This window comes from Terrapene carolina, unplaced genomic scaffold (genome assembly GCF_002925995.2).
Source record: "Terrapene carolina triunguis isolate 2854851 unplaced genomic scaffold, T_m_triunguis-2.0 Scaffold35098, whole genome shotgun sequence".
Lineage (NCBI taxonomy): Eukaryota > Metazoa > Chordata > Testudines > Emydidae > Terrapene > Terrapene triunguis.
The window spans coordinates 11,005,646-11,032,901 of record NW_020699449.1 but is presented as its reverse complement, the minus strand read 5'-3'; the positions used below and the strand labels follow the sequence as shown (position 1 = coordinate 11,032,901).

Sequence of the window (27,256 nt, the reverse complement as noted above, 5' to 3'; positions counted from 1 at the left end):
TGGGGCAGGGGTCCCGTGGGGGCCATGAGGGGACAGAGAACAGGGGGGGTTGGATGGGGCAGGAGTCCCAGGGAGGCCATCAGGAGGCGAGAAACGGGGGGGGGGGGTCGGATGGGGGCCGAGGCTGGGCCCCGCCTGGCCACAGCCTCCCCTAACCAGCCCTCCATACAATTTCGGAAACCTGATGTGGCCCTCAGGCCAAAAAGTTTGCCCATCCCTGGGTTAAATGGAGCCGCAGTGGCAGCTTGTTGGATGGAAGAGACAACCACTGCCACATAACCGGTTTTTTTCATTGTGTATAATGCTCCAACATTGGGTAACACTATGGTAGCCAGTAATGATACGTTACTGCAGAATGAGCTCTCAGAAGTCATCCCTGGATTGCTCTCTCTTTATATCTGGATCTATCCCAATCTATAAATAACACCATGCAGCGTACAGTAGAACTACTAGCATCTGCCAATAAACCTAAATGACTTTTCAAGTGCATAGCAGCAATGTGCTCTTTTCACGGCTACAGCGCTTGTCCCACATCTGTCCCCTCTCTATTATCAGGCCACACGTCTTCACCACGCCTGAGGCGGAATCATGGGATACTACCTCTCTTAGTCTAGGCCCTGTGGTACGGTACCCTATGTTTCAACTGTGCTCACCCAATAGAGCCAACTGGATTTGGCACCTACTGTTCTTCCCTTTGGGAACCTATGACCAGTGGTGAACAGAGTGACCAGACAGCTTGCTTAAACCAAAGTACTGGTTAAGCTTAAGAGTAGGAACAAAGCATAACATAAGAATGGCCATATTGAGCCAGACCAAAGGTCCATCTAGCCCAGTATCCTGTCTTCTGACAGTGGCCAGTGCCAGGTGCCCCAGAGGGAATGAACAGAACAGGTAATCATCAAGTGATCCTGTCGCCCATTCCCAGCTTCTGGCAAACAGAGGCTAGGGACATCATCCCTGCCCATTCTGGCTAATAGCCATGGATGGACCTATCCTCCATGAACGTATCTAGTTCTTTTTTGAACCCTGTTATAGTCTTGGCCTTCACAACATCCTTTGGCAAAGAGTTCCACAGGTTGACTGTGTGTTGTATGAAGAAATACTTCCTTTTGTTTGTTTTAAACCTGCTGCCTATTAATTTCATTTGATGACCCCTAGTTCATGTGTTATGAAAAGGAGTAAATAACACTTCCTTATTTCTCTACACCAGTCATGATTTTATAGACCTCAATCATATCCCCCCTTAGTCATCTCTTTTCCTAGCTGAAAAGCCCCAGTCTTATTAATCTCTTCTCATACAGAAGCCATTCCAACCCCCTAATCATTTTTGTTGCCCTTTTCTGAACCTTTTCCAGGTCCAATATATCTTTTTTGAGATGGGGCGACCACATCTGCACTCAGTATTCAAGATGTGGGTGTACCATGGATTTATGTAGAGGCAATATATTTTCTGTCTTATTATCTATCCCTTTCTTAATGATTCCCAACATTCTGTTCGCTTTTTTGACTGCCACTGCACATCGAGTGGATGTTTTCAGAGAACTATCCACAATGACGCCGAGATCTCTTTCTTGAGTGGTAACTGCTAATTTAGACCCCATCATTTTATATGTATAGTTGGGATTATGTTTTCCAGTGTGCATTACTTTGCATTTATCAACACTGAATTTCATCTGCCATTTTGTTGCCCAGTCACCCAGTTTTGAGTGATCCTTTTGTAGCTCTTCGCAGTCTGCCTGGGATTTAACTATCTTGGGTAGTTTTGTATCATCTGCAGATTTTGCCACCTCACTGTTTACCCCCTTTTCCAGATCATTTATGAGTATGTTGAATAGGATTGGTCCCAGTACAGACCCCTGGGGAACACCACTATTAACCTCTCTCCATTCTGAAAACTGACCATTTATTCCTACCCTTTTTTCCCTATCTTTTAACCAGTTACCACTCCATGAGAGGACCTTCCCTCTTATCCCATGACAGCTTACTTTGCTTAAGAGCCTTTGGTGAGGGATCTTGTCAAAGGCTTTCTGAAAATCTAAGTACACTATATCCACTGGATCCCCATTGTCCACATGCTTGTTGACCCCCTCAAAGAATTCTAGTAGATTGGTGATTTCCCTTTACAAAAACCATGTTGACTCTTCCCCAACAAGTTATGTGTATCTACGTGTCTGACAATTTTGTTCCTTACTATAGTTTCAACCAGTTGGCCCGGTACTGAAGTCAGGCTTACCGGCCTGTAATTGCCGGGATCACCTCTGGAGCCCTTTTTAAAAATTGGTGTCACATTAGCTATCTTCCAGTCTTTTGGTACAGAAGCTGATTTAAATGATTAGGGTTACAGACTGCAGTTAGTAGTTCTGCAATTTCACATTTGAGTTCCTTCAGAACTCTTGGGTTAATACCATCTGGTCCTGATGACTTATTACTGTTTAGTTTATCAATTTGTTCCAAAACCTCCTCTAATGACACTTCAATCTGGGACAGTTCCTCTGATTTATCACCTAAAAAGAATGGCTCAAGTTTGGGAATTTCCCTCACATCCTCAGCCGTGAAGACCGATGCAAAGAATTCATTTAGTTTCTCCACAATGGCCTTATCGTCCTTGAGTGCTCCTTTAGCACCTCGATCGTCCAGTGGCCCCACTGGTTGGTTAGCAGGTTTCTTGCTTCTGATGTACTTAAATTTTTTTTTGCTATTTTTGAGTCTTTGGCTAGCTGTTCTTCAAATTATTTTTTTGGCCTTCCTAATTTTATATATATATAAAATATGGCTATAAAATATATGTCTCCCTTAGCTCCTTCAGTTCAGCCACTCTGGTGTCCACAAAGCCCGTACATGATCTCTGAGGGCCAGGAGCTCCTTGCACCGAATGCACACATATGCAACCTGCTCATAGGGCAGGTAATCATGCATGCTGCATTGGGTGCAATAAACTATGGAGCCCCCACTCTGTTGCTGGACTTCTGCCGGCATTCTCTGTTAGCTCCTGCAGCTCTTTCCTTTGTTGTTGTTTTCCTTTTTTATCAGGGGGTGTTTTTTGGCTTTAAATTTAAAAAAGTTTAAGGAATGTTAAGTGTATCTAGCCCCCACTCACCCTCCCTCCTCTAAACTCCCTCGCTCAGCACACACACAGTCAGCACACGGTCCCCCAACAAATAGACCACATGGTATATGTCAGTCAAGCAGCAAGCACACCACAAACACACACACAACAGACAACAAACATACCCCAAGGGTCACGTAATCGCTCCTCCTTCACCTGGAGAAAAAGTCTTTTAAAGCAATAAACTTTCTGCATCTCTGTCTAAAGCCCTACCATCCGGGAACAGGGCCAGGCAGGTCTAGGTTCTTCAGGCACCCCAGCGAGTGTCACTCTAGCTGAACAGTTCCCCAACACCTGTCTCCCTGCTTAGAGAGAGTCCCATTTTACCCATTTAGCCAGAGTTCTTTGTTCTCTCTCTTCCTGCAGCTTGGGCCCCGCTTGTGTAAAACCAGTTTGGTGGGCCCAGGAGATTGAGCCAGTCTCCTCCAGGACAATGGTCTCCCATGGTCCTGTGACAACACCCACAGGTTTGCTGAGGGGTGTTGTCTAGAGGCATTGTTTTGCCTTCCTGTTTGTTTCCCAACAGCCCTGATGATTCAACACACATTATTCATAAATTACTACAGAGCAGTTCCACATTTATCACAGATGTAGATTGCTACATGCTTGGTTTGTTGCAGTGCAAGGATTTTGCATCAGCTGCTATTCAGAGTCATAGAATCATAGATTAGAGTTGGAAGAGGCCTCAGGAGGTCATCTAGTCCAACCCCCTGCTCAAAGCAGGACCAACCCCAACTAAATCATCCCAGCCAGGGCTTTGTCAAGCCGGGCCTTAAAAACCTCTAAGGATGGAGATTCCACCACCTCCCTAAGTAACCCACTCGAGTGCTTCAGAGTCAGTTACTTTATTTTATTTTCAGATGTTTGATGTAAGAAATCCCACATGTAAGAGGTTCCCTATCCCTCTAGACGGGGAGAAAACTGGAAAACAATGACAGTCATAGGAAAACAAAGCCCCATCTCTACACACAGGAGCTATGGTCATAGGGCAAGTCCTAAGAGTTCATCTTCCATAACAGGTTGGGCTGGGGAAACCATATGAGGATATTACCATTTTTAAAAGCATAGGTGCTTCCAGGGCACGGATTATGAGACAGCCAGACTCTGCCAGATTGAGCTAGCCGGTCACAGCCTTTGACTTATTCAGAGGTGCAGGGGAATAAGGGGTGATTAAGGCCCTGCCCATATTCTGGCCATGACAAGGGGAGTCTGAAAGTCCCAGCTGTGAACGGAAAGTGGGAGGAGCCCTACTCTGCCCTCACTCACTGGACAGAGTGTCTGGCTGGGCTCCAAGTGCGGGACAGATGGTCTCATGAAAAGGGGTGAAGTAATTTACACTTCCCAGAGGAAGGGGCAGCAGGGGAGGAACCGTGATACTCTGAGTTGCAATTAATTGTCTGCCCTGTTCCTGAGTCCGTGCAGTTATACACTCACCCCCTGACTCAGGGCAGTCTGTAAGCTTACCATCTAGCCCAGACCTGAAGAAGAGCTCGCTCTGTGTAAGCTTGAAAGCACGTCTTTCTCACCAGCGAAGTTGGCCGAATAAAAGATATCACCTCATCCACCTTGTCTCTCTAGCATCCTGGGACCGACAGGGCTATAAGAACAGTGCAGACAATCTAGCCCAAAGTCAGGCATTATTCCATTGGAACAAGAGTGGCAGAATCTGGCCTTATGTTTATACAGTGTGAGGGGAACTCTGAAGAGAGGAGACCTGGTAACAGGCTCCATATATCTGAAGGGTATAAACACCAGGAAGGAATGATACAAGGGTGTTTAGGGTGAGCCAAGGAGATAAAACTAGGAGAAGGAAATGACATTAAGAAAGAGAAAATTCAGCCTGAGTATAAGGGCTGGTCTACACTGGGGGGGATCGATCTAAGATACGCAACTTCAGGTACGCTATTCGCGTAGCTGAAGTTGAAGTATCTTAGTTCGACTTACCTGGCTGTCCTCACGGCAGCAAGTCGACCGCCGCAGCTCCCCTGTCGACTGCGCTTACTCCTCCTGCCGAGGTTGGAGTATGGATGTCGATTCGGGGATCGATTTATCGCATCTAGATGAGACGCGATAAATCGATCCCCGATAGATCGATTACTACCCGCCGATCTGGCGGGTAGTATAGACATGGCCTAAGGAAGTACTGCCAGATGGTGGACTAGTCTCCCTGGGAAATGGTGGAAGTCCCATGGCTTGGGAAATTTAAGATTTCAGACTGGACAAAACACTAGACAAAGTCAGCGTTCAGACCCTCTTGCCTGGGCAAGAAGAGGGACTTGATTATGTACGGGTTTTATCCATCTCTAGCGTCTGCAATTCCACCTCAAAGCTCTTGCATTAGCTTACCACAAAACCCTCCATTTCCTGAGCAGTCAGCATTTTACCAATTGACTCAAAACAAATATTCTTCACCCTTGATGCAAAGCTTTACAAGCAGGCATGATTGTTAATTAATTATCATTGGTTTTAATCTAGATTTCCCCCTGTCCCCTACAAATTCTTATTTAACCAAGACCAGACACCATCTTTTGCTTGGTCATAGGAGAAAGGTACTCTCCCTATGCATTTAGGAAACCTTACAAACATGCTGCCACAGCTACCTGTCTAGTGCTGTGCCTGTATCTAATGTACAAGCACTGATTGGTGATACTGTATTCTCCTGGAGGTTTTAGTCCCTTCTCCAAGTGCTAATTAAGTTTGCAGCTGTTGATTAGCAGCTTTGCTCAGTAAACAACACCCTTTTGGAAAGTATAAGGTTCACAGTGTCAAGTTTCCAAGGAGGACAGATTCAAAAGGAGGAACTTTTGCAGAAGGGCTGAAAGCTAAGCTAGGACTTCTCAACTATGGCACATAAATTCATGCTCAGTATGGAATCAAGCAGCTTTCACCCTTTTTATTGACTGTTTGATGGACTGTATTGATCTCTACAAAGGATTCTGATGGTTTTGGCACAACTGACAAGGTTTGCTGGGGAAACTAGCTAGTGTAGACCATGTCTGTATTCTAATAAGTAGAGCCCCATGGAATTCTTTTTAATTTTTATAATTTTCCTATTTTATTTTTCAGGAATTTCATTTTATCCATGAGCAGGGGTCAGGCGCTGTCCCTCCTCAGGGGATGGGAGGGGAGATCGTGTGGGAAGGGGGAGAGAGCGGAGATTGCAAAGCGATCCATCCAGCACTCACCTTGCAGCTGTGGCTCCTGACCTGCGGGGGTGGGCCTGGCTTCTTGCTCCAGGTATTGTGACCTGGTGCATGGGGTTGCAGGGCTAATCAGATTTGGCCCCGCTGCCCCATCATGACAGAGGGGCATCCAAGCCAAATTTGAGTGAGAGGTGATGTGACCCCATGCGCCAGGTTGCAATGCCGCTCACTCCATTTTGGCCTGGCTGCCCCTTTGTCATGATGGGGCAGAGGGACAGCTGGGCCAAACCTGAGTGGCTCTGCAACTCCTTGCACCAGGTTGCAATGCCTGGAGTCCCAGTCCCAGCCCAAGAGACAGGAGCTGCCGGAGTCACCAGTGTGGGGTGAGGTTTTTTTTGTATTCCCCCCAAAATGGGGGGCGTTCTACTAAGAAGTGACTGCCCCAAATCCATGCGCCTCTCCTGGTCTGTCTGAGGTCACTGCAGAGAAGGCACTATTAGTGGACGTGGCACATAGATAAATGGTCGAGCAGTTTAAGATTCTTGGTTTCCAGCTGTGTGGCTCTGGTGTTAACCCCTGCTATGGGACCAGCACATTCTCTTAGAGCAGATGAGTGGTTTTGTGGTTACGACAGCGACCTGGGATATAGGCGATAAGGATTCAATGCTTAGCTCTGCCAGAATGATACAAGAACTTGCATAGAATAAAACCGACTCCTCCACGTTGTCTGCTTCTGTGAGATGGTCCAAAGCCCAGCCGGGACTAGAACCAAGGATAGTCTCTGAGTGAACTGTAGAGAGACCCTGGGATAAGCAGGAGTAAAGTCCACTGAAGTAAGTGAGAACCGCATGTTTTGTGTGCCCCCTCGGCCTCCAGGGGATATGGGTCTGTTACAGTTCTCAGCTTGACAGCCTGCCGCTTTAGCTCAAGCTAGAGCAGCCCATGCTTTTAACTCTACAGGTCTGTGGTGTGTTGGCCAAGATGGTGGCTGTCACCCCAGAGATGAATGTGGCCCTAAGGTAGTAGAGGTGACATGTCAGAGCTCAGCCCACTGTTCCACATGTACCCTCATCATTCCTTCCCCCCCCCCCAAGTTATTTTCTTGCCTATAAAGCCTTTCCCGTTTCCCCACTCATGTTCTGGATCCTTGTGTCTTGAATACTGAAGTTCTGGCCAAGCAGACCTTTCCTCATTGCTGCCGCTGAGCGGCTTTTCCTCTGGTGTATACGTACGTACGTACAGACATAAGAGTTCATAATTGCCATTGCATTGCTACCTTCCTTGCAGAAATGATAGGATTGCTCCACAGAGCTGTCTGGGGTTTATGCAGAGCTGGCATGGACTAAAGAGACCTGATCAATCTTTCTTAAAAGTTTAATCTTCTTGCTGTTACTGTCTCTATCGCACTGAAACGATGATCTCTTCAAAACAAAACACACAAGATTTTTCCCCGGCATCAGTCTCTCTAGGAGCCATTTACATTACTGAAGTTAATTAACCAGGCTAGGGGAGGCAATATTTTAGAAATTGAAGCACAGTTCTGCCGCTCATGAATCTGCACATCCTCACTGCAGAACCGCATGTGGCAGCCCCAGCCCCACTGAATGCTGCTCAGACCTATGTTCACGGTGTGTACGTGTGTTGCGGTTGGGGAGGGGTGCAGGCAAGAAGAGACTCCCTTCATCAGAACAATTTCTGTCTCCTGGCAGAGGAAAGAGGGAAAGCCAGAGCCTCAGGGCCCCTCCTTTTTGGGGAGGACAGCAGAGAGATGGTGAGCCCATGTTTCAGGTTTGAGGAGACCCACAGCCTGAGACTTCATCTGCTCGGTGACCGGGAGACAGGCCACCCACACGTGTGCATGCAGATGTCCCTTTCTGTTCCCCACCAGGCTTATGTACAGCCCGAATCCTTGGCTGGTCTCCTCTACCCCCACGCCTAGACTCTCTCTTTACTTGGCTCCCCTTCTGTTCACATACCTCAGGTGAATCTCTGCCCCCTTCTCCATGACCTCCTTTTGGAGTATAAGGAGCCGAGAGAGCCTTTTTCCCTTGTCCACGTAGGGAGCATTGGCTGGCTACCTCCCCTCCTGCTGCCCCTTTCCAGCCATCAGTCCCACCCACATGAGGTATGGTTTTCTACATGCAGGATTTCCCGTAGCAGTGTGTTTACTAGCAAGGTCCATTCTGATCTGAGTTCTGTTGCCCTTCAAGGCTTTACCTGTGGAGTGTGGGGGAGCAGGCCTGTAGTCCTCCCAAAGAATGAAGATAGGGAAATGGGCCAACACTGAGGAGAACAGAAGGGGGGTCAAGGAGCCAATGGGGTGGTCCCTGGGCTGCCAGCTGAGGTAGTACTGATGGGGAGATCCAGTTTTGTGGGGGGAAATGGAGGGGAATCTGGGCCTGAGAGGGTGTAGCTGGAGCATGGAGGATGAGCCAAAGCTTAGGTGGAAAGGGATTATTTCATAAACCTGTTTGTGAGAAATAGGATCCTCAGGGGGGGAGTCTTTCCTCCCCCAGCCAGGGATGTGAGGTACCTACCAGGGGCTCGTAAGCAGGAAAATGCTGCCTAAGAGACAGGGTACCTGTGTAGAAGTGTCTCTTCTCCCCTTGCTCGGGGATGGGGCTGGAACTCTTCTCTTTCATGGGGAGATAGAGTTCTTAACTAATACCGTTGTTGCCAGTCCAACTGTGACCTAGACAATCCTTCTCAAACCACGTTAGACCAGGGCAGTAACTAGGCCATCGCATAATTTTATAGCACAGATTGTGACCATGCTAGGTGTGGACATTTGTTATGACCACTGGCATGCACATACAAAAATGCCTCCCTCAATGTGGAGAGGAATATGCAACAGCCTTTGCCTCTTGAGCTATGATTCCCATACACTTCACTCCAACTCACTGGTTTAGATAAAGCAAAAACAAGTTTATTAACTACAAAAGATAGATTTTAAGTGATTATAAGGGATAGCAAACAGATCAAAGCAGATTACTTAGCAAATAAACAAAAAATGCAAACTAAGCTTAATATACTGAATAGGGTGAAAATCTCCTAATTCATATCGAATCTATGGGATGGTACAAGCAGGCTGCACATTCTTAAGGGGCAAGCTGCCCTTACTTTACAGCTTGGAATCCCCAGGCGTTTCATTCACAGGCTAGAAATCCCTGTAACCTAGGTCCTGCATTTCCCCGAGTTCAGACTTTGTTCCTCGAGTGTTTCTAGGAGTCTTTTGTGTGGGGAGGGAAGAACCCCAGATGACGTCCCTCCCTGCCTTACATAGCTTTTGCTCAGGGCAGGAACCCTTTGTTCCAAAGCTTGGTTCCCAGACCAGCCTGTGGAAAAATACTGACATCCCAAGATGGAGTCCAGAGATGTGGTCTGATCACATGTCCTTGTAGATTCATAGCAGCCATTACTTACAGGCTGTTTGGAGCGTTCACAGGAAGGATCACCAGGTGGGAGATAAGCTTCTCCTAAGGCCTATTGTTTTTTCCTAATGGCCCATTGCCCTGATTAAGCCCTTCCCCACCCAGCTATCTAGACTGAAAGAATCTTGTCTAGTGGGCGTTACCCAGGTGTAACTACAGTTGAAATACAGATACATAGTCAATACTCATAACTTCAGAAACAAAAATGAGACATGCCTACAAATAGGATAATCATATTCAGCAAATCATAACTTTTCCAATGACACTTCCCATGACTTATCTTGCATAAAATGCATCATAATTATGTCATAATCATCATAATATCACTGTGAAGAATATGGGGTGCAGGGTCAAAATAGCTGAAACATTAGAAGCCACAACTCAAGGCCTGGACTATCATGGCAGTCCTGAGTAGAAGCTAAGCCATGGGGCCCAAGGGGTTTCCCTGAAGACTGACTGCAATTGCAGGAGCTGGGGGCATTGATTGGGTGTAGCTGCATGATCTGTGTATGTGTTTGGAAGGAAATAGACAGCGGGGAGAAAGAAAGCAGACAGCAAGAGAAGCAATGGCCCCTGGAGGAAACTGAGGCAGAGCTTCTCTTGGTAACAGCACTTATTCGAAAGGCTGACTTACATTTCTGAACAAGGAAACTGCCTCCATACTGTGTTCAGGGGAACAGGACTTCTCCTAATGGAAACAACCTGGCAAGGCCCCAAATATTGGCAAACTGCTCAGGCCAAGGGGCAATAACATTAACCAGTCCGTTTTTCACACTGCCTTTATCCTGTCCCTTTTCCCACTCGGGTATTCCCTACAGCATTCCAAACTGTGTTGTTGCTTATTTGGCTGGCATTGCAGGTGCAGTCACCTTTGAAATTCCAGTCTGAAATCTACAAAGAAGCCAGGAACAGGAAATTATAAGGGTCTCCTTCCCAGGTGTCAAATGACAATGAAGACCTATTTATTCAGGAGGAAATTATTCAGGAGGTATAAAAGGGGTGTGTGTACTGTAGCTGGGTTGATTACAGCTGAGATTGTGGTAATTATAGTCAGATCACAGATGGTATGTAAGTGTGTTCTGTTTTGTTTTGTTAAATTCAGGTTTGCATGTGTTCATTGTATCATGAACTAAAAAAGAATACAGACCCCCCCCCACACACACACACACACACCATTTCCAAAGCGTTGGAATTAGCACAGAAATACAGACCGCAAAGCGAGACTTGTCCCACACTTTAACCCTTTCACTACTGGCTCTTCAAGAATACGTCACCAGCTAAGATTGCAGCTTAAGCAAGAGAATGCAGTCCTCTGTGGCGGCATGACTGCTTTCTCATAACGTATGTGACACCTGGATAATACAGTGAAGCGCACATTACAAATAAATACACGTGTTCTCCGGTTTCCCTTCAACTTTTTAATTGCCTTAGATAACTCGGTAACATGACATCACTCTAGTAAGCATAGAGAATGCCGCAAATAATGAGGTAACACTATTTCAGGCATAACTGGAAACTTAACATTGGCCTTCACACAAGGTAGATCACCTCTTCTGTGCTGCTGTTGTCCCTCAATAGCATGATTCAGTAACCTCTTTGTAACAAATGACAGAGGGCCCAGGGGTGCATAAGGGTTACAGGGTTCCCCTGGGTCTAGGATCTGCATACTAGTTTGCCGAAGAATGTCCTGTAAGGTCTCTGATGAAAGCCTGTATTACACTGGTGGTCATACTCATTGATAGACATATGCATGGAAAATAGGTGAGGAGTTCTGTGTGTGTAGATATACTAAAAATTATGTTCTCTAGGTCTGGGAGTTAAGGCAGGTCACCAAAAAGTGAGCCACATATTCTTGACAGGCAGGCAGGAAGAGATGCTTCTCTCTCTCTCTCTGGCTGGTCGTGTATGCAAAGTGAGTATTGTATGGTTCACAATGGATGCCCATTCACCGCCTGAGCAATCAATAGGTTTTGGGCACTGCAGGAAAAAACAAACCCAGCAGAGGTTATCCTGTTAGGGAGTAGAGACAATGAACTTTTGGAACTATATCTGGGGTGCAGATGAACCCCCCAGTTATCCCTCATCAGGGGAGGCAGGCTGTGAGCTGGCTTGGCCTCGCAAAAGAAGGGTCTCCACTATCCTGGTTGAAAAACATGGTGAGAAGGACTTTGGGGTGAGTGGTACCTTATTAGAGAAGAGGGCACCTTGTTAGCTAAGTTTAGGCTCTAGAACAGGGGAGGGCAAACTACAGCCCGTGGGCTGGATCCGGCCTGTCAGGGCTTTCAATCCAGCCCATGGGACTGCCAGCCCTGTGGCGCAGCAGGGCTAAGGCAGGCTCCCTGCCTGCCATGGCCCCGCGCCACTCCTGAAAGCAGCCGGCACCACGTCCCTGCAGCCCCTGGCGGAGTGGGGGGCAGAGGGCTCTGTACGCTGCCCTTGCCTGCAGGCACCGCCCCCTGCAGCTCCCATTGGCTGGGAACGGGGAACCGTGGCCAATGGGAGCTTCAGGGGTGGTACCCACAGTGCGTGGCAGAGCCGCCTGCCCCACCCCACCCCCAGGAGCCTCTGCCGGACATGCCGGCTACTTCCGGGAGCGGCTCCCTGCCTGCCTGAGCCCCGCTGCATGCCTCTGCCACCCTGGAGCCGCTAAGGTAAGCAGTGCCGGGCTGGAGCCTTTACCCCAAATCCCTCCTGAACCCTGCATCCAGCACCCCACCCCCCTGCCTTGAGCCCCCTGCACCCCAGCCCCCTGCCCTGAGCCCCCTCATGTACCCCGAACCCTTCCTGCACCCTGCACCCCTGCCCTGAGCCCCCTCCTGCACTCCACACCCTCTTGCACCCCTGCCCCGAGCCCCCTGCCACACCCCGCACCCTTCCTGCATCCCAACCCCTTGCCCTGAGCCCCTTCCTGCACACCGCACCCCACACTCCCTCCCACACCCTAACCCCCTGCCCCAGCCCTACATTCATGGCCCTGCATACAATTTCCCCACCCAGATGTGGCTCTTGGGCCAAAAAGTTTGCCCACTCCTGCTCTAGAATATGTGCTATGACTTTGTTTTATGTGTACTCTTTGTTTCCCATATACTCGTTTGCAACCATATGAATCTCTGTTCTTCGTTAAATAAACTTCATCTTGTTTTCACTATAAACGTATCTAAGTGCCATGTGTTACGCAGAAGCTGTGTTCCAGGGTGTAACTAGTAAGCTGTGCTGTACTGTTCCTTTGGGAACAACGGGTTTGGTAATGCTGTAAGTGCCCAGTGAAGAAGGGGCTGGACACTACTGGGGATGCTCGGAGAACTCGGGATGGGAGTGAGCCTATCGCTAACCCATCAGAGGCCTGCGGAAGCCTGGAGGGAAGTTCTTGTGTTGCCTGTGGCAGGTACAGACTAGACTTCTTTATGCTAAGGGCAGGTGGTAGAGAGGTGCCTCACAGTCTTGCGTACTGCAAGGAACATGACACATTGTCACTGCGCTGAATGTATCTGCTCCGTTCAGCAGCCCATGGGGTACATCTTACCCAGACATTCCTGGAACGGCCAGCACTGCTCATATCGTTCATAGTGAGGAAGAGCAGGGACTGGAGGTCCAGCATTTCAGCTGACCAGACAGATTTTTCTCAAGAGTGGACCAGCTCTTCAGAGTACCCAGTTTAGGGCTAGATCCTCAGCTGGTGTAAATCAGCATATCTCCATTGCCTTTAATGGAGTTATGCCATTTTATACTGGGGGCAGTGGTTACAGGCATTCTTATTTAGTGTCAGACTAAAAATCCATGTCCCTTCATCCCCAGCGATCTACCCTGATAGCTTCCCCCTAGTTTCTTTCTTCCCTCTTGTTGCTCTTACTGCTTCTTAAGAGAACCAAAGAAGGGGTTAAAGAAAGCCGAGAATAGTATGTGCTGTCAGAAAGACGTTGATCTACAGTTGCATCTGCCTGACTGTTCTTTTCACTGGGGCAGCAGGCATGAAAGCAGTAGGGACTTTGGGAGAGAATGGGAGGAGGGGGAAAAAAGACATCACAGAGTAAAACTGAGACAGCAAACAGCCCACTAAGCAATAAGAGAAAATCAAAGCAAAGGCTGAGAGCTTTTTTTGTGTGGTTGAAACAAACTTGCTCTTCTGGCTTGAATCAACCATGACAAACTTCTTCTCCAAAGATCTGAGCTGGTATCCAGGAAATGATGCACTTAACACCACCCTCCATTATTATGGGCCAGATTTAGATACCCTTACTCATCCTTGAGTAACATCTTATTCCATTAACGTCAGTGGGATAATAGATTGACTAGTTCTGGTTTGTTTAAAAGGGGAAAGGAGTTAATTCTCCCACTGCAATTTTCTGGCTTTGTCAGACGCACATTCTTTTTCCCTACCTACTGGTCCACCTGAAATCATTTGGCTAGCAGAAAACAGTATTACAGACTTTGTAGTACAGAATGCTGCAACCACTGATTTCGCAAAAAAACCGAATATGTGCGCCCATCTCCGCCGTGTAAATTCATCAGGCCTCATATATCTTCATCTTTGAGGTATAAACATGCCTGGATAACTGAGCACTGATTGCCAAGGGAAAAGAAAGGACAGGAGCTAGCCATCTCGTAACTAGTACTCTGGTTCTGCGGAGTCCATTTCCAATGTATTCGTTGAGTTAGGAGTGTTCTAAAGAGTGCTCTTTGGTGAGTGATGGGCTGACTTTCCTGTGTAATGTATTCTCAGCCATGCTGTCTGTCTTGTAGCCCGGCGAGAAAAGAAATAGAGGCCAAAACTTTCACATTTGGGTGCCTAATATGAGACTCCTACATCCATACTGAGGCACCTCAATAAGAGGTGCTGGACAACCATAGCTCTCACTGAAGTCAGTGGGCTTTCTGAACTTTAGATAATCCCGGTTTTGAAACTTCGGCTTTTGCTCAAATCAAACATTCAATGTGACAATTAATTTTTTTATGGATGGTGCAGAAATAGTGATAATGTTGTATATAAGTTAGGGTATGTCATATCTCCAGAAAAATTCTGAACTAGATCCTTCATTGGTGTAAACCACTGAAGTCAATGGTGTGAGGCTGACTTACACCGGTGGAGGATCTGGCCCTATATAGCTACAATATAACATCATTCTGGTCCTACTTTGAAGAGTACTGAGAGCCCACAACTCTCAATGAAATCCATGAGCACTATGGGTATTTAGCATCTCTAAGGATCACTCTCCAGGGCTTTTCTAGGCAGGTCATGGTATGTATTACCTGCAGGCTGATAGGCCTCTGCCCCCATTATCATCCAAAAACAATGGGAAAGGTAGAAAGATGAAACCGAGAATCCTACCCAAGTGAAGGGCCTGTCTGCTGGAAGTGAGCACCACGCAGGCTCAGGAAATCCTGTTAATGGGGCTGGGGCCCTGCCAACTTCTAACAGCTGCTTCCAGTTCCGTCCTTTATGGTGTGGAAGGATTTGGAGATATTTATTCCTCCAAGAATTATTGCATGTTTATATACCTGCCCTACTGAGATTTCCAAAATGGAACAGGAAGTGGGGGGTGTTAATTTAACAGACAAATGTTCTGAGAAAAGTTGATCACATCCAAAATTCCCATCTTTTTGACATAGACCTTTCTATACCACAAATGCTCTAAGCCCTGTCTTTCCTCTAGCCTCCTCCTGTGCCAAGAAACCATTTTTGAACAAGATTTTGAAACTCCCCCGCTGTCTCCTGACCTATTTAACATCCTGATTAATACCTTCACAGCTAGCAAGCCAATGCTCACTTACCAGGGTGATGCTGCCTTCAGATATCTAGTATGCCACTGAATTAAATGATGGATGGTTTTCCCATGTCTTCCAGGCTGGAACAAGAAATAGAGAAGCTAGAAAGTGAAGAATCCCAGATATCTGCCAAAGAGCAAATCATCTTGGAGAAACTAAAGGAGACAGAGAAATCCTTTGAGGACTTTCAAAAGGTACAAAAAAAGATTCAGTCTCAAAGAGAGTGAAGCCAAAGTGTAATACTGATTGAAAGCAGCGTTTGCAGTGTTATGTGCCTTTGCACAGCGGGAGAATAGCTGTGGAGAGTCTAATAAGAAGTAGACTGAGCAAGATCAAAAAAACTCCAGTGCTTTCAAACCCACCTATCTAGGGCAGGTTATTGTGCTACTCACCTGCCTTTCCAAAGACTGCTGGACTTCCTAGGCTTTTTTAGGGTGTGCCATTGGTTTTTGGGGAGCGGTGGGGGTCTCTCCATTTCACTGGAGTGAAAGTGCAGCAATCCTGCAGCCATACTTTAAGGAGACAGCAGCCAGATAATAAAAAGTCTGGTTGGAGAGAAACGTCCCCCTCGGCCAGTCCAGAAGCGCACCCGTACATAGACAATCTCTCCTATAGCAGCTGGGTGTGTATGCTTCCCTTCGTTGGGCTCACTCCATCGTGGTATCCTCCAGCTGAGGATGCAGACCACATTCCACACTCTTGAATATTGCTTCTTACCTTGACCAGCAGGTGTTCTCATGTCAATGACACTAGGTATCCCCTTCCTCTCACCACCCAGCTACCCTCAAGGTACAGCTGCTCTGCACACTTCTGTTGGCAGTGGGTAGACTATGTACACACGTAGCCCCCCAGCATTGGTGTGAATAGCAGTGTAGCTGGCAACACACGGCGTAGGTGAGGAAAGTCACACCTGAAGAGTGTGGGTACATATGAGAGTACATACTCTGCACAACTCTCTATTCACCCAAGCCATAACGCCTTGTTTACACTGCTGGATTTAGCAGCGTGGTGTTCCATGCAGGGAAAGACTGCGATGGTGGGGGAAAGGCTCTGGCAGGGGCTGAGTCTTTTCCCTGCTGCCTCCCGCCTGCCTGAGTCTTTCACATATTGCTACACACGGCCTGCTTTTCACGGCAGCGTGTAGCTACACATTCCCTATCTGCTGCTGCTATCAGTGTGTAGACATATAGCCTTAGAGCTCGGTAGTTCTCTCCCACTTTATAAGCCTCAAAGAGGCACACAGCAAACCCAAGCTAATTCTAGAGTAAAAACTTGGAGACTTCACATCACATGAAGGCATAACTGATCCCCACATTTGTGTCTTTACAGAGCTTCTCACACCAGGATGGTGGTAAGTGCCTCTACACCATTACATATATCTACAGTTTTAACTGGTGATGTGTGATAACAATTTGTTGCTAAGTGTTACAGGGTGGGGATTATTGTTTTTATGATTTGTTGGATGTGGTTGGGGTTTTTATTGCTTTATTATTACAGTGGCACCCCCACAAATTGCACTATTGCTGTACACTGTGCTTTGCGATGCATTTGTGTAAATAGTCGTGGGGGGACAAATTCTCCTCTGTGACATCAGTGTAACCCAGAGAAACTCCGTTAACTTTAAATATGGTGGCTGATCTTTATGTCCATCATTTCCAGAGTGTTTTTCCGTAGAAGAACCTTTATTTTTTGGTAGCACAGACTGCTGTAGGACTCAAGAATGATGTTTCTTACAAATTCTATGTGATCCCCATCCTAAGATGTTAAAAAGTGTGCAAAAGAAACACCGGCTGTGTCTGGTTGTAATTAGGACAGTGGGGTTTACATAGGCCCGGCTGGATGGGGTTTCATTGGTGCTGATGTAGATCTGTTCCATCCAAGCCCAATGTGTTCTCTGCCACGCTTTCTTAATATGCCTTTCGCTTTGCCATTCAAATGTCACCCTAGAATTGCTTTTCCATCTGCCTCCTGCATCATCCTTGACCATTTCACTGACTGGAAATAACATTAGCTGAAGCACAAGGACATTTCGAGAAGACCATGATCCCAGTGGCTATTCGGAGCTAGATCACATAAACAGAAACCTTCAGACAACCTGTCACAAAAATGTCACCTAGCCCCAAATGGCCAAATCATATGTAATTCACATACTGGCCTTTCTATTAACTCATGCTTGCTGTCAGCAAGAGGCTAGGCCTCTAAAGAAGGGGGCCATGGCCCTCCCACATTTTACTGGCTGTAAGGACAAATGATGGGGGGAGGGAGTAGGGAGGAGCGGGGGCGGGGCCTTGGGGAGAACAGGTGGCATTGGGGAGAAGACGGTTCAGGCACCTGTGGGCCCCCTCCCACCCTTTTTAGGGCACTTCCGCCGCTCCTGTCCAGGTCATGAAGTGTAGGCCTGTAGGGCGGGCTGGAAAGCAGTCTCCCTCCTGTGAAAAGTTTCAGAGTTTTTGAAAACGTTCATCCCAAATTGGGACAGATTGGTCAAAAATACAAAAATGCTCCTGGGCGGGAGAGACCGGTACGTTCTGTTTCAGGAGAACCTCAATGGGATTTTTCGGCATGCTCCATAGGCTGCCCACTGCCCGACTCCTTGGGGACCCCGGCTGCCTGCTGAGTCCGGCTGCTGCAGAACCCATGGCAGCCGAGCTGGCAGTCTGCCTGGGAGCCTGGGCTGCTGCGGAGTAGGCGAGCTTGGGGGAGGCAGGTGGGCAAGCTGACAGGAAACAAGGCAAGTTTCTGTCAAGTGCCTGGTGTCAGGAATCAGGGCCTGCGGCTGAGCCTGGGGCCAGGTAGCTGCCCTGCAGCTGAACACCCTAATTGCCTTTCAGTCACTCAGGTGGTTTGGGCATCACCAGACCGGCTCTGAAGGCCAGTGGCTGCAATCGCTCCTGTGCCTGCCTTGTTCCCAGCCTTGCGCCTGCTCTACTGCAGTCCCCTCCAACCCTGTTCGGTTCCTGCCGCTGACTCCAGCTCTGACCACTAGGCCAGACGGCCCAGGCCCTGTTCCATGACGCCTGGTTTCCATCAAAGGTTTAATCATAATAGACCTATTCCCATGGAATGTTTCTCTTTCCACAAATCGTCGTTTTCTGATAACATTCCATCAGAAAATTCCCATCCGACTCTATATGCATGCTAGGGAAATGAAAGCCAGCAATAGCTTATGCAGCCAACAGGGCATCATACGATATTCATATCCTAGACCTCTCTGCCACATGCTACCAAATGCTGCAGATTCCTTTCACATACCATCGAGACACTCCCCCTTGTGTGGTGTGCTCTCACAGTGTTCATAAAATGACGATTCCTCTTCATATAGATTAATAACTTGTGTTGATTACATTTAGATTACTTCCCAGAGTAAGTATATTCTCTGTGTGATAACTCTCACAGATAGAAAAGATTGCTTTGACGGATGTGTCTACCATAATATCTAGTGTATGGAGTCAATGTCCCAAATGCACATGATGTGCCTGAATACTGAACTTTTCATTTAGGTTTGTGAGTTAGCTGAAAGCTTTATAAATTCACACATAGCCAGACAACCCCTTATGAACTAAACACCAATGGTGGACGATGCATGTTTTTTATTCCATCATTTATCTGCGGTAACGTGCACTCCAGAGACTGGTTCTTGCTATTCATCACTGAACGGATATGATGTAAGGCACTGACATTAATGCTAAGGCCTCCAACTATTGGCTAAATCATATCCCAGTTTCTGGTCTTCAAACACGGATGAGGATGGCATGGAATGGTCCTAACACATTAGGACAGTGGGATTTTCACTTGCGAACCCCTAAAACATTTCAAACGGAGGTGGAAATCTTAGATGTAGTCTGCAGACCCCCCCAAGGGCCCACAGGCTGAACACCACTGTTCTATGGTAATGACAGCCTTTCACAGACCCCTTAGACATAGTCTGTGGACACCAGGTTGAAAACCACTGCACTAGAGCATTGGGGCTGTGTACAGAGTTACAATGTAACATGTGTAGGGGACTGATCCAGAGACTACTGAAGTAAATGGGAAAACTCCCACTGACATCAGTGGGCTTTGCATCAAGGCTTATCCTGCTGTGCTGTCCCCAAATGAACACATTATTTCACTTTTCAGTGGTGCCTAAGCTCGGGATCAGGCCCCAATTAACACGAGTAAGTACTTCTGGTTAGGAATGGAGAAACTGACTTGACTGTCTTAAGAACCTACTCCAAACCTCAACCAAATACTTCCAGCCTTCAGCCAAAGCTTCTCTGGACTTGTTTGGCAACCAGGTTTTCTAACGAGCTTCCCTCAGCTGGAAAAGAAACACTACCAGTGTGAGTAGCTTTTCTTGTAGTAGTTTGGTTCTTTTGCTTCTGATTCAATAGTATGTAAACTACTAATAATAAACTAGTCTGTGTTGCTCCGTTCTGACTTTAACCTAACCAGCCCGCCTATCCTCATGCTCTATAAAATACCCAAGCAGACCAGCGTCCTCCATTAGTATTTTTTATTATTATTATTCACTGCATCCGACGAAGTGGGCATTCACCCACGAAAGCTTATGCTCCAATACATCTGTTAGTCTTAAAAGTGCCACAGGACTCTGTTGCTTTTATTATTCACTGGGCATCATTGCTGGATGGATTCTCCTTCTCTTGACAACTTCAAATGAAGACATTCCGGAAGAGATGTTTTGAGCAAATACAAGTCATTGGGCTCAGTGCAGGAGTAACTGGGTGTGATTCTAAGGGTACGTCTACACTACGAGATTAATTCGAATTTAGATAATTCGAATTTGGGAAACAGATTGTATAAATTCGATTGTGCGTGGCCACACTAAGCACATTAATTCGGTTTTTAACCACATTAATTCGGTGGTGTGCGGCCACACTACCCCATTAATTTTAACCACATTAATTCGGTGGTGTGTGCGGCCACACTACCCCTAATTCGAATTTACAAAATCGATTTTGGTGCTACTCCGCTCGTCGGGGTGGAGTACAGAAATCGATTTTAAGCGCCCTTTAATTCAAAGTAACTGGCTCCGTTGTGTGGACGGGTTAAGGATTAATTCGGATTAACGCAGCTAAATCCGAATTAAAGTCATAGTGTAGACCAGGCCTAAGGCCTGCGCTATGTAAGAAGTGAGACTGGATGATCTAATAGTCCATCATGCCTTAAAGTCTATGAATTATAAATCACTGTACTATATGCTGTACATAAACAGATGAAGGCACCATCCTTGCCCATAGGTGCTAGATTACACTGAAAGGCTGAGGAGAAAGAGGTCATCGGATGTGTTTCCAGAGTAAGGGATAGCATGGAGGAAAGATGAGAAAACCGGGGGGGGGGGGGGGGATACAGAAGGGACATTTAGGCTCCAGTTGTAGAAAGGCCTATGCCGATGTCTATCTTTACTCATGTGAGTAGTCCCATTGAGCTCAGTGTGATTACTCACAGTCCACAGAGGTAAGCTCATGAGCAGGTCTTTGCAGGACCAGGCCTGAGGAAGCAGGCCTGGGAGAAGTATAGGCAGCAGGAAGAGGAAGAGTAGTGGGAATCGATGGCAGAGATGCAGACAGGACTGGAGCTGTGTAAAGCCTAGAAGCTGAGCTTGACAGAAAGGAGGAGAGGGACCTAACAGAGAGATTTTGGGCCAGATGCTCATCTGTAGAACCCCTCCCATCCTAAGGCTGCCCTGCACTGAGCCAGCAGCCTCAAGGGTCCCCGATTGCACCCAGGTTTTCCCAGAGTATATAGGGCAGCGTGGCCACATCTTCTTCTTCCCAGCCGTGCCCCTTGTTCCAGTTGCAGGGATGGGAAGAGAGATGTAGAAGCGACTACCAAAGCTCTGCAGGGAAACCCCCCAAGCAGGGAAGATCCTCCAGGGGCTTGATCTACTGTATTTAAAGCAACCTTGCACTGCTGGAGCAGTATAAAGCTGCCCGGAGGCAGAGGATGATCTGGCCTCTGCAGAGGGGCGTGAGAGAAGGAAGATGATTTTAGCAGTAGCATTTTTTGCTGGGCATGGGCAAGATGATAGGCTGAGATTCCAGACAGGAGGGAGTTGTCAGTCAAGGCAATGTGTCTCCACTCGAAGGCCTCTGAGTAGATACAGCGTAGAACAGGATACTCAAACCATGGGTCTTTAAATAGTATTATCAACATGTCTGGAGGTTTTCCCACCTATTTTTAAATGCAACCAGACCTAGATTGTGGGGCAAGCCCTGCGTCGGAGTCAGAAGAGATCACAAGGCTGCCTTTTTTAGGTGGGGACGAATGGATTGAAGTAAGGGGTTCCTGTAAATTTCAGCCGCAGAAGAGCGGTAATTTCTTCTTTTACACCATGGGTGGTAACAGGCACTCTGCTGCCAGTGTCCCTGGCAGTGTTTATTGGTTCACGTGGTCCTTGTTGATGAGGCAGTTGGGAGTGAGTCACTCAGATCTCCTCAACCCAAAATACCAGGTGAGGGGTGCCATCTGTTTTAGGCAGAGAAGTTGTCTACGTTTTACTGCAGGGATAGAGAAGGAAGTTTAGCCTGCCTTTGCCCAGCCGGAAGAATTAATATATGCATTGGGGAAGACTGCCAGCTGAACTAAATCAAAGGGCCTCCCTTCACTGATGCAGGTTACAGTTCTCTCTCCTCTTTTAAATGCTGTTTTATTGGAAACGTTTATAGGCTGTTGGTGGTGAGCAGGGCTGGCTCCAGGCACCAGCTTACCAAGCAGGTGCTTGGGGTGGCCACTTCGGAGAGGGGCGGCACATCCAGCTGTTCGGCGGCAATTCGGCGGATGGTCCCTCACTCCCGCTCGGAGCAAAGGACCTCCCGCCGAATTGCCGCCGCAGATCGCAATCGCGGCTTTTTTTGTTTGTTTGTTTGGCTGCTTGGGGTGGCCAAAACCCTGGAGCCGGCCCTGGTGGTGAGAGGATTTTTTCTAAGAGTAAGAGGCAGATCAGACATTCCTGAGGCCATCCTAACATATGTCAGGCTTCATCTTGCCTACAGGTGTCCAAAAGGAATTCTACCTGCAGGGCAGGATACATCTTTGCCAGTTAGGAGACTTTATTATACAATTGTTATTGTTTGGCCTTGCTCTGAAGCATCTGGAATTGGCCACTGCCGGAGGAGGGACACCAGAATAGAGATGAATCCAGCAAGGCAAATGTTTTGTTCCTAGGGTGAATGCTGCTGATTGTGACAGGCACTGTGCAAGCTGGGGCAGGGCCCTCTGCACCCCTTCTCACTCCACCCATCCGCCACATGTACCTGTGCAGGGCCAGCCACAACCAGACATTTAGCCCAGATATTTCTAACATGGGTTCTTACCATTAATCATCTACATCCATAGGTGGGCACCTATATACCAGGTGACCTGATTTTCTGCTTTCTGGTACCGAAGTCAATGGCCGTTGCAAATGCTCAGCACCTTTGAAAACCTGGCTACTTATATTTTGGGGCCAGATAGTCAAAGGTATTTAGGCACAAAGGTGCAGATAGTTTTCAAAAGCACCTAAGTGAGTTAGGCACCCAACTCTGCTTAATTTAAATGGGTGCTAGGCACTTAGGTACCAAATTGTATTTACAAAAGTGTCTCTCTGCACCTTTGCATGCCTAAATGCCTTTGTAAAACTGATCCTAAGTGTCTCAGTGTAGGCAACCCCAGTTATAAAATGGTGGCCGGGGTATTTTCCGGGGTTATCATAGCACCCTCACTAGTGGCGCTTCTCGAGGATCCAAAAGTGACTTCCCCTTTCATTAAAGTTTACCTGCATCTTGAGGCTAACTTTCCTCCCAAGTTAGCAAGAAGCAGGATTTCACAGAGGTTGACAGGAACGTCCAAATCCAATGCAAACTAAAACTAAACTTTTATAATATAAATAGATAATCAGAGCAAAAATACAGCTAATGAGACGTGTGCCTACCATCATCATAACCACTTCACTTGTATGTTATATTGCTGCCCCTCGCCCTTCATCTGTTCCTTGTCCTTAAATTATAAACTCTTCAGGGCAAGGACCAGGGCTTTCTATACATGATATCACGAATGAACCGTTAAGCCTCTTGTGTTCTGCTCTCCCAGAGAAAGTACATGTTGCAAGCCCACCACATGGATGACTGGGGGGCATTGTTTGACCAAAGATCAGTGTTTGGCAAAAAATTAATAATCTTTTTTCTTTCTGCCGTCTGAACTGGAGACAAGTTAGTAAGCATAAACTTTAGCTGATCTCAGTAGGAAGAAACGGGTAGGTAGCCAATAGGGAGCTGTCTCGTTATGTAAATTTTTAAACATCTTCCAGAGGAAATAGGAAGAGCTGAATCACTGCAGACCAACCATCTCTCTGACCATCACCGCTACCAGATCCCTCAGAGGAAAGTGCAAGGAAACCTGTGATGGACAATGAAGGAATAACCTGCAAAAGCACAGAGCCGAGTGCACCATCTAGCACTCATGACCCTCATGTCAATTGCTGACACTCCCTGAAGGACCTGGAGTCATAGAGGGACCACCAGATCATCTAGTCTGATCTCCTGTACAGCACAGGCCACCAACACCCACACTAAGGCCGAAATCAGACAAAAGCATTACAGCCCTGAGGAGACACAACTATTATGTGCCACGGGCCACAACAAGAATGGCTGAAGTGCTCCAATGCTTAAGGCCCATGAACTGGCAGGACGTTGATTAAGTGAGATATGCCCAGAGGATCCAGGCAAGTGCCCCATGCTGTAGAGTCCATAAACCAGAGAATAAATTGCTCTGTGCTCATGTTTTTTCTATCTGAGACACTGGCTGTTGAGCATCTTCCTTTTCATTCAAACATCAGAAAAGTGACTATATAAAAATGACTCATGGATCCAAGAGAAGTCAGGTTGAATTGGAAGATGGAAAAAGACATCTTTTTTATTTCTAAATGACCATTTTTGAATTCTAAGTCAATGAGGCAAATAAACAGCACTCCCACGTTGTCACGTCCCACAGCGTAACTGCACTTTGATTGACTGCTTCAGATCACCCGGTGAGAGGACGCCGAATGGAAATGACTAGGCTGGGGACAGCAGGCCTGTCACATGCTGACTCTTACATTGTCATACTACAGCCAGCTTGCAGCATATCAGTGCCCTGGCGGCACATCACAGACAAAGAGCTGACAAGCCTTTCATTTAAACATGGCATGAGATGTGCTACAAAAAGCATCCGCTCTCACTGCACAATGCTGCAATGGACATTGGAGAGACAGTATAGAGCTGGGCTGTATGTATAGTGTGTTTCCATCACTCTCGATTAGGCTAGGATGACAGAGAGCAATTACTAAGTATAAACCACGTTCAGATCTGGTGTGACTCCTTGGATTGGGGGCTGCTGGAAGCGGCGGCCAGTACGTCCCTCGGCCCATGCCACTTCCCGCAGCCCCCATTGACCTGGAGCAGCGAACCGCGGCCAGTGGGAGCCACGATCGGCCGGACCTGCAGACGGGGCAGGTAAACAAACCAGCCCGGCCCACCAGGGGCTTTCCCTACACAAGCGGCATCCCCAGTTTGAGAAACACTGCCCTAGAGAGATTTACTGTCGGAGAAGGAATTGCAATGCAGATGTCCTGGTTCCCAGTTTTCTGTTCCAACTAGACCCTCCATAGTCTGGCTGAACAACTATTTATTGGATTTCCATTGCTTCCAGAACAATCTGCTTCATGTTATGGCACGTAGGAAAGAGCCAGCCATTCTGCATGTGGAAAACGGATTTCAGAAACTTGCTGATGCAGATTCCCAGAATAACTGCGCAAAGGAATGGTACCCGTGTCTCACCAAAGGCAAGAAACCTTGTAAAAGAGAGAGCAGCTGTTACTGTCCATTGCTCAGTGAGCTGTGTCCTAAATAATTGTTTCTCTCAGGCCTTATTGCAGCAAAACAAAAAAGCTTTCAGATGGCACCATGCATTTAAAACAAAAAGCCCAGTTCCGGAGGCTTACGTTTGCCCACTGAGGTGTGAAATAAAGAATATTTCCCAAACCCAGCTCTTGCTTTCAAAGGCACTCGGTACAAATCGCGTATATGTGTTTCCATGAGGAATGTGGGTTCTGTAGTGGTGACAGATGCTGGATTGGCAGCGTTAGATAATACCTTTCTCCATTTACACCCACAACGGATACAGCATGAGCAGTGGCCATGGAAGTTTCCTCACTCAATTAAGGTGCCGCAGCCGAGAGCTGGAGGAAGATTTCTAGGCTGTCACCTCCGTAATACTTGCCCAAGATTATAATTCACCACTTGTGCAGCTTTACTGATGGTACCAGTGATGGAGGCTCTAGTGTAGACCAGGCTGAGGCCCTTTTACCACCATGTCCTGACTTTCCTAGCACAGACACCGCTTCAGAGATCAGAGCGTAATTCAGCCTTCAGACCCCTTTTCTGCTTCATCTTTTTACTGAGACTACCAACAACTGTGATGGTGGGTTTTGTGAGGTGCACGTTTGCTCACAAAGAAATAGATGAAGCAGCCACCAAATGAATTCTTAAGCCTGATTTCTCCCCCTCCTGCCTGGGTCCACACACAGACAGACACTGCACAGACCTTCCCATCTCTTCTGTTTACAAGCTGTGGGAGAGACCAAAGCAGGCAGATTTTTTTCCCCTCCAATATTTATTGTTTTAACAAGACTAGTATACACCAGACTTAGAAGAAACAACATCATCTATATTTTTTAACCCCAAGGACTGGAAGATTTGTGTTTTGAGAGAACAGAGAATACAGAATCTCTTATTTACCATAAAATTTGGTGAATATCAGAATTTTGCTAAAACCTATCAGGGTGGCAGAGAAAATTGCCTTGACTTGCTCCTGAGCTTCTCTCAGAAGGATGGTCCAGTGATTAGGATGATAGTCTGGGGCTCGGTAGACTTGGGTTCATTTCCCTACTCTGACACAGTCTTCCTGTCTGACCATGACCAAGTCACTTAGTCTCATGCTGTCTCATTGCCTCAGCTATAAAATGGGGATAGTATCACTTTCCTAGCTCCCAAAGGTGCTATGAGTATAAATACATTAAAGACTGTGAGGCACTCAGATATTACTTCAAGGAAGGGCTATCTAAGTACCTCAGATAGATAGAACTTGTCACCAGAGAAGGTGGAAAGTTCCACAATGTACAGACCAAAGTGGACCATTCTGATTGAAATAAACCAGGATCAAGAAGTTATCATGAAATATATAATGCCAAACATCTTGCAGTACAAAGTGAGATTGAAAATCAGGGACCCCAGGAAACAGTCTCTATATGTCACATTTCAGTGGTGGGGGTGGGTAAATGTACCATGCCTTAGATAAACTTTATTTTTTTATCAGAGGCTATGAGGGAGGCACATTTCTGACTGGAGATAGCAATAAAGACATCGTTCTCTGTCTCTGTAATTGAGATCCATGGGGGCCTCACTCCAGGATGGCTATACATATTGTTCCCTGGGGGACTAGGAATCACTAGACTATAGGATTTCAGGGGATCAATGCAGCAATCGGCAGAGTGAGGCAAACAGCTGTGCCTGGAAATATGGAGTCGATTTAACAAACCACAGGAAATACACCTTGTGACCATAATTCAGTGTTGCTTCAGGAATCAAAATATGGTCTTTCTTCTTCTGCCTAGCATGCAAACATCTTGAATAATTACTTTGTCTTGTGTGCTTAAACCCAGAAACAAGTTCCTAGAGCAGGAGACTGAGAGCTTCTAACTCTGCCATTGGCTGCTAGCATGACCTTGGGCAAGTCACTTAACCTATCTGTGTGTAATTTAGGAATCTGTAAGTATTTCCCTTAGTCTACCTCCCAGC

At 47.0% G+C, this 27,256-nt stretch overlaps 1 protein-coding gene across 1 annotated transcript in view; it reads left to right on the top strand.

The window, feature by feature from the left end:
• The window catches only part of LOC112118353 (A-kinase anchor protein 2-like), a 389,373-nt gene that overhangs the window by 134,628 nt on the left and 227,489 nt on the right, over nt 1-27,256 (top strand). Inside the window, exons 4-5 of the mRNA XM_024216622.1 lie at nt 15,523-15,637; nt 16,773-16,794. Of these exons, the coding sequence (XP_024072390.1) occupies nt 15,523-15,637; nt 16,773-16,794 (137 nt within the window). The remainder of the gene's footprint in view (nt 1-15,522; nt 15,638-16,772; nt 16,795-27,256) is intronic.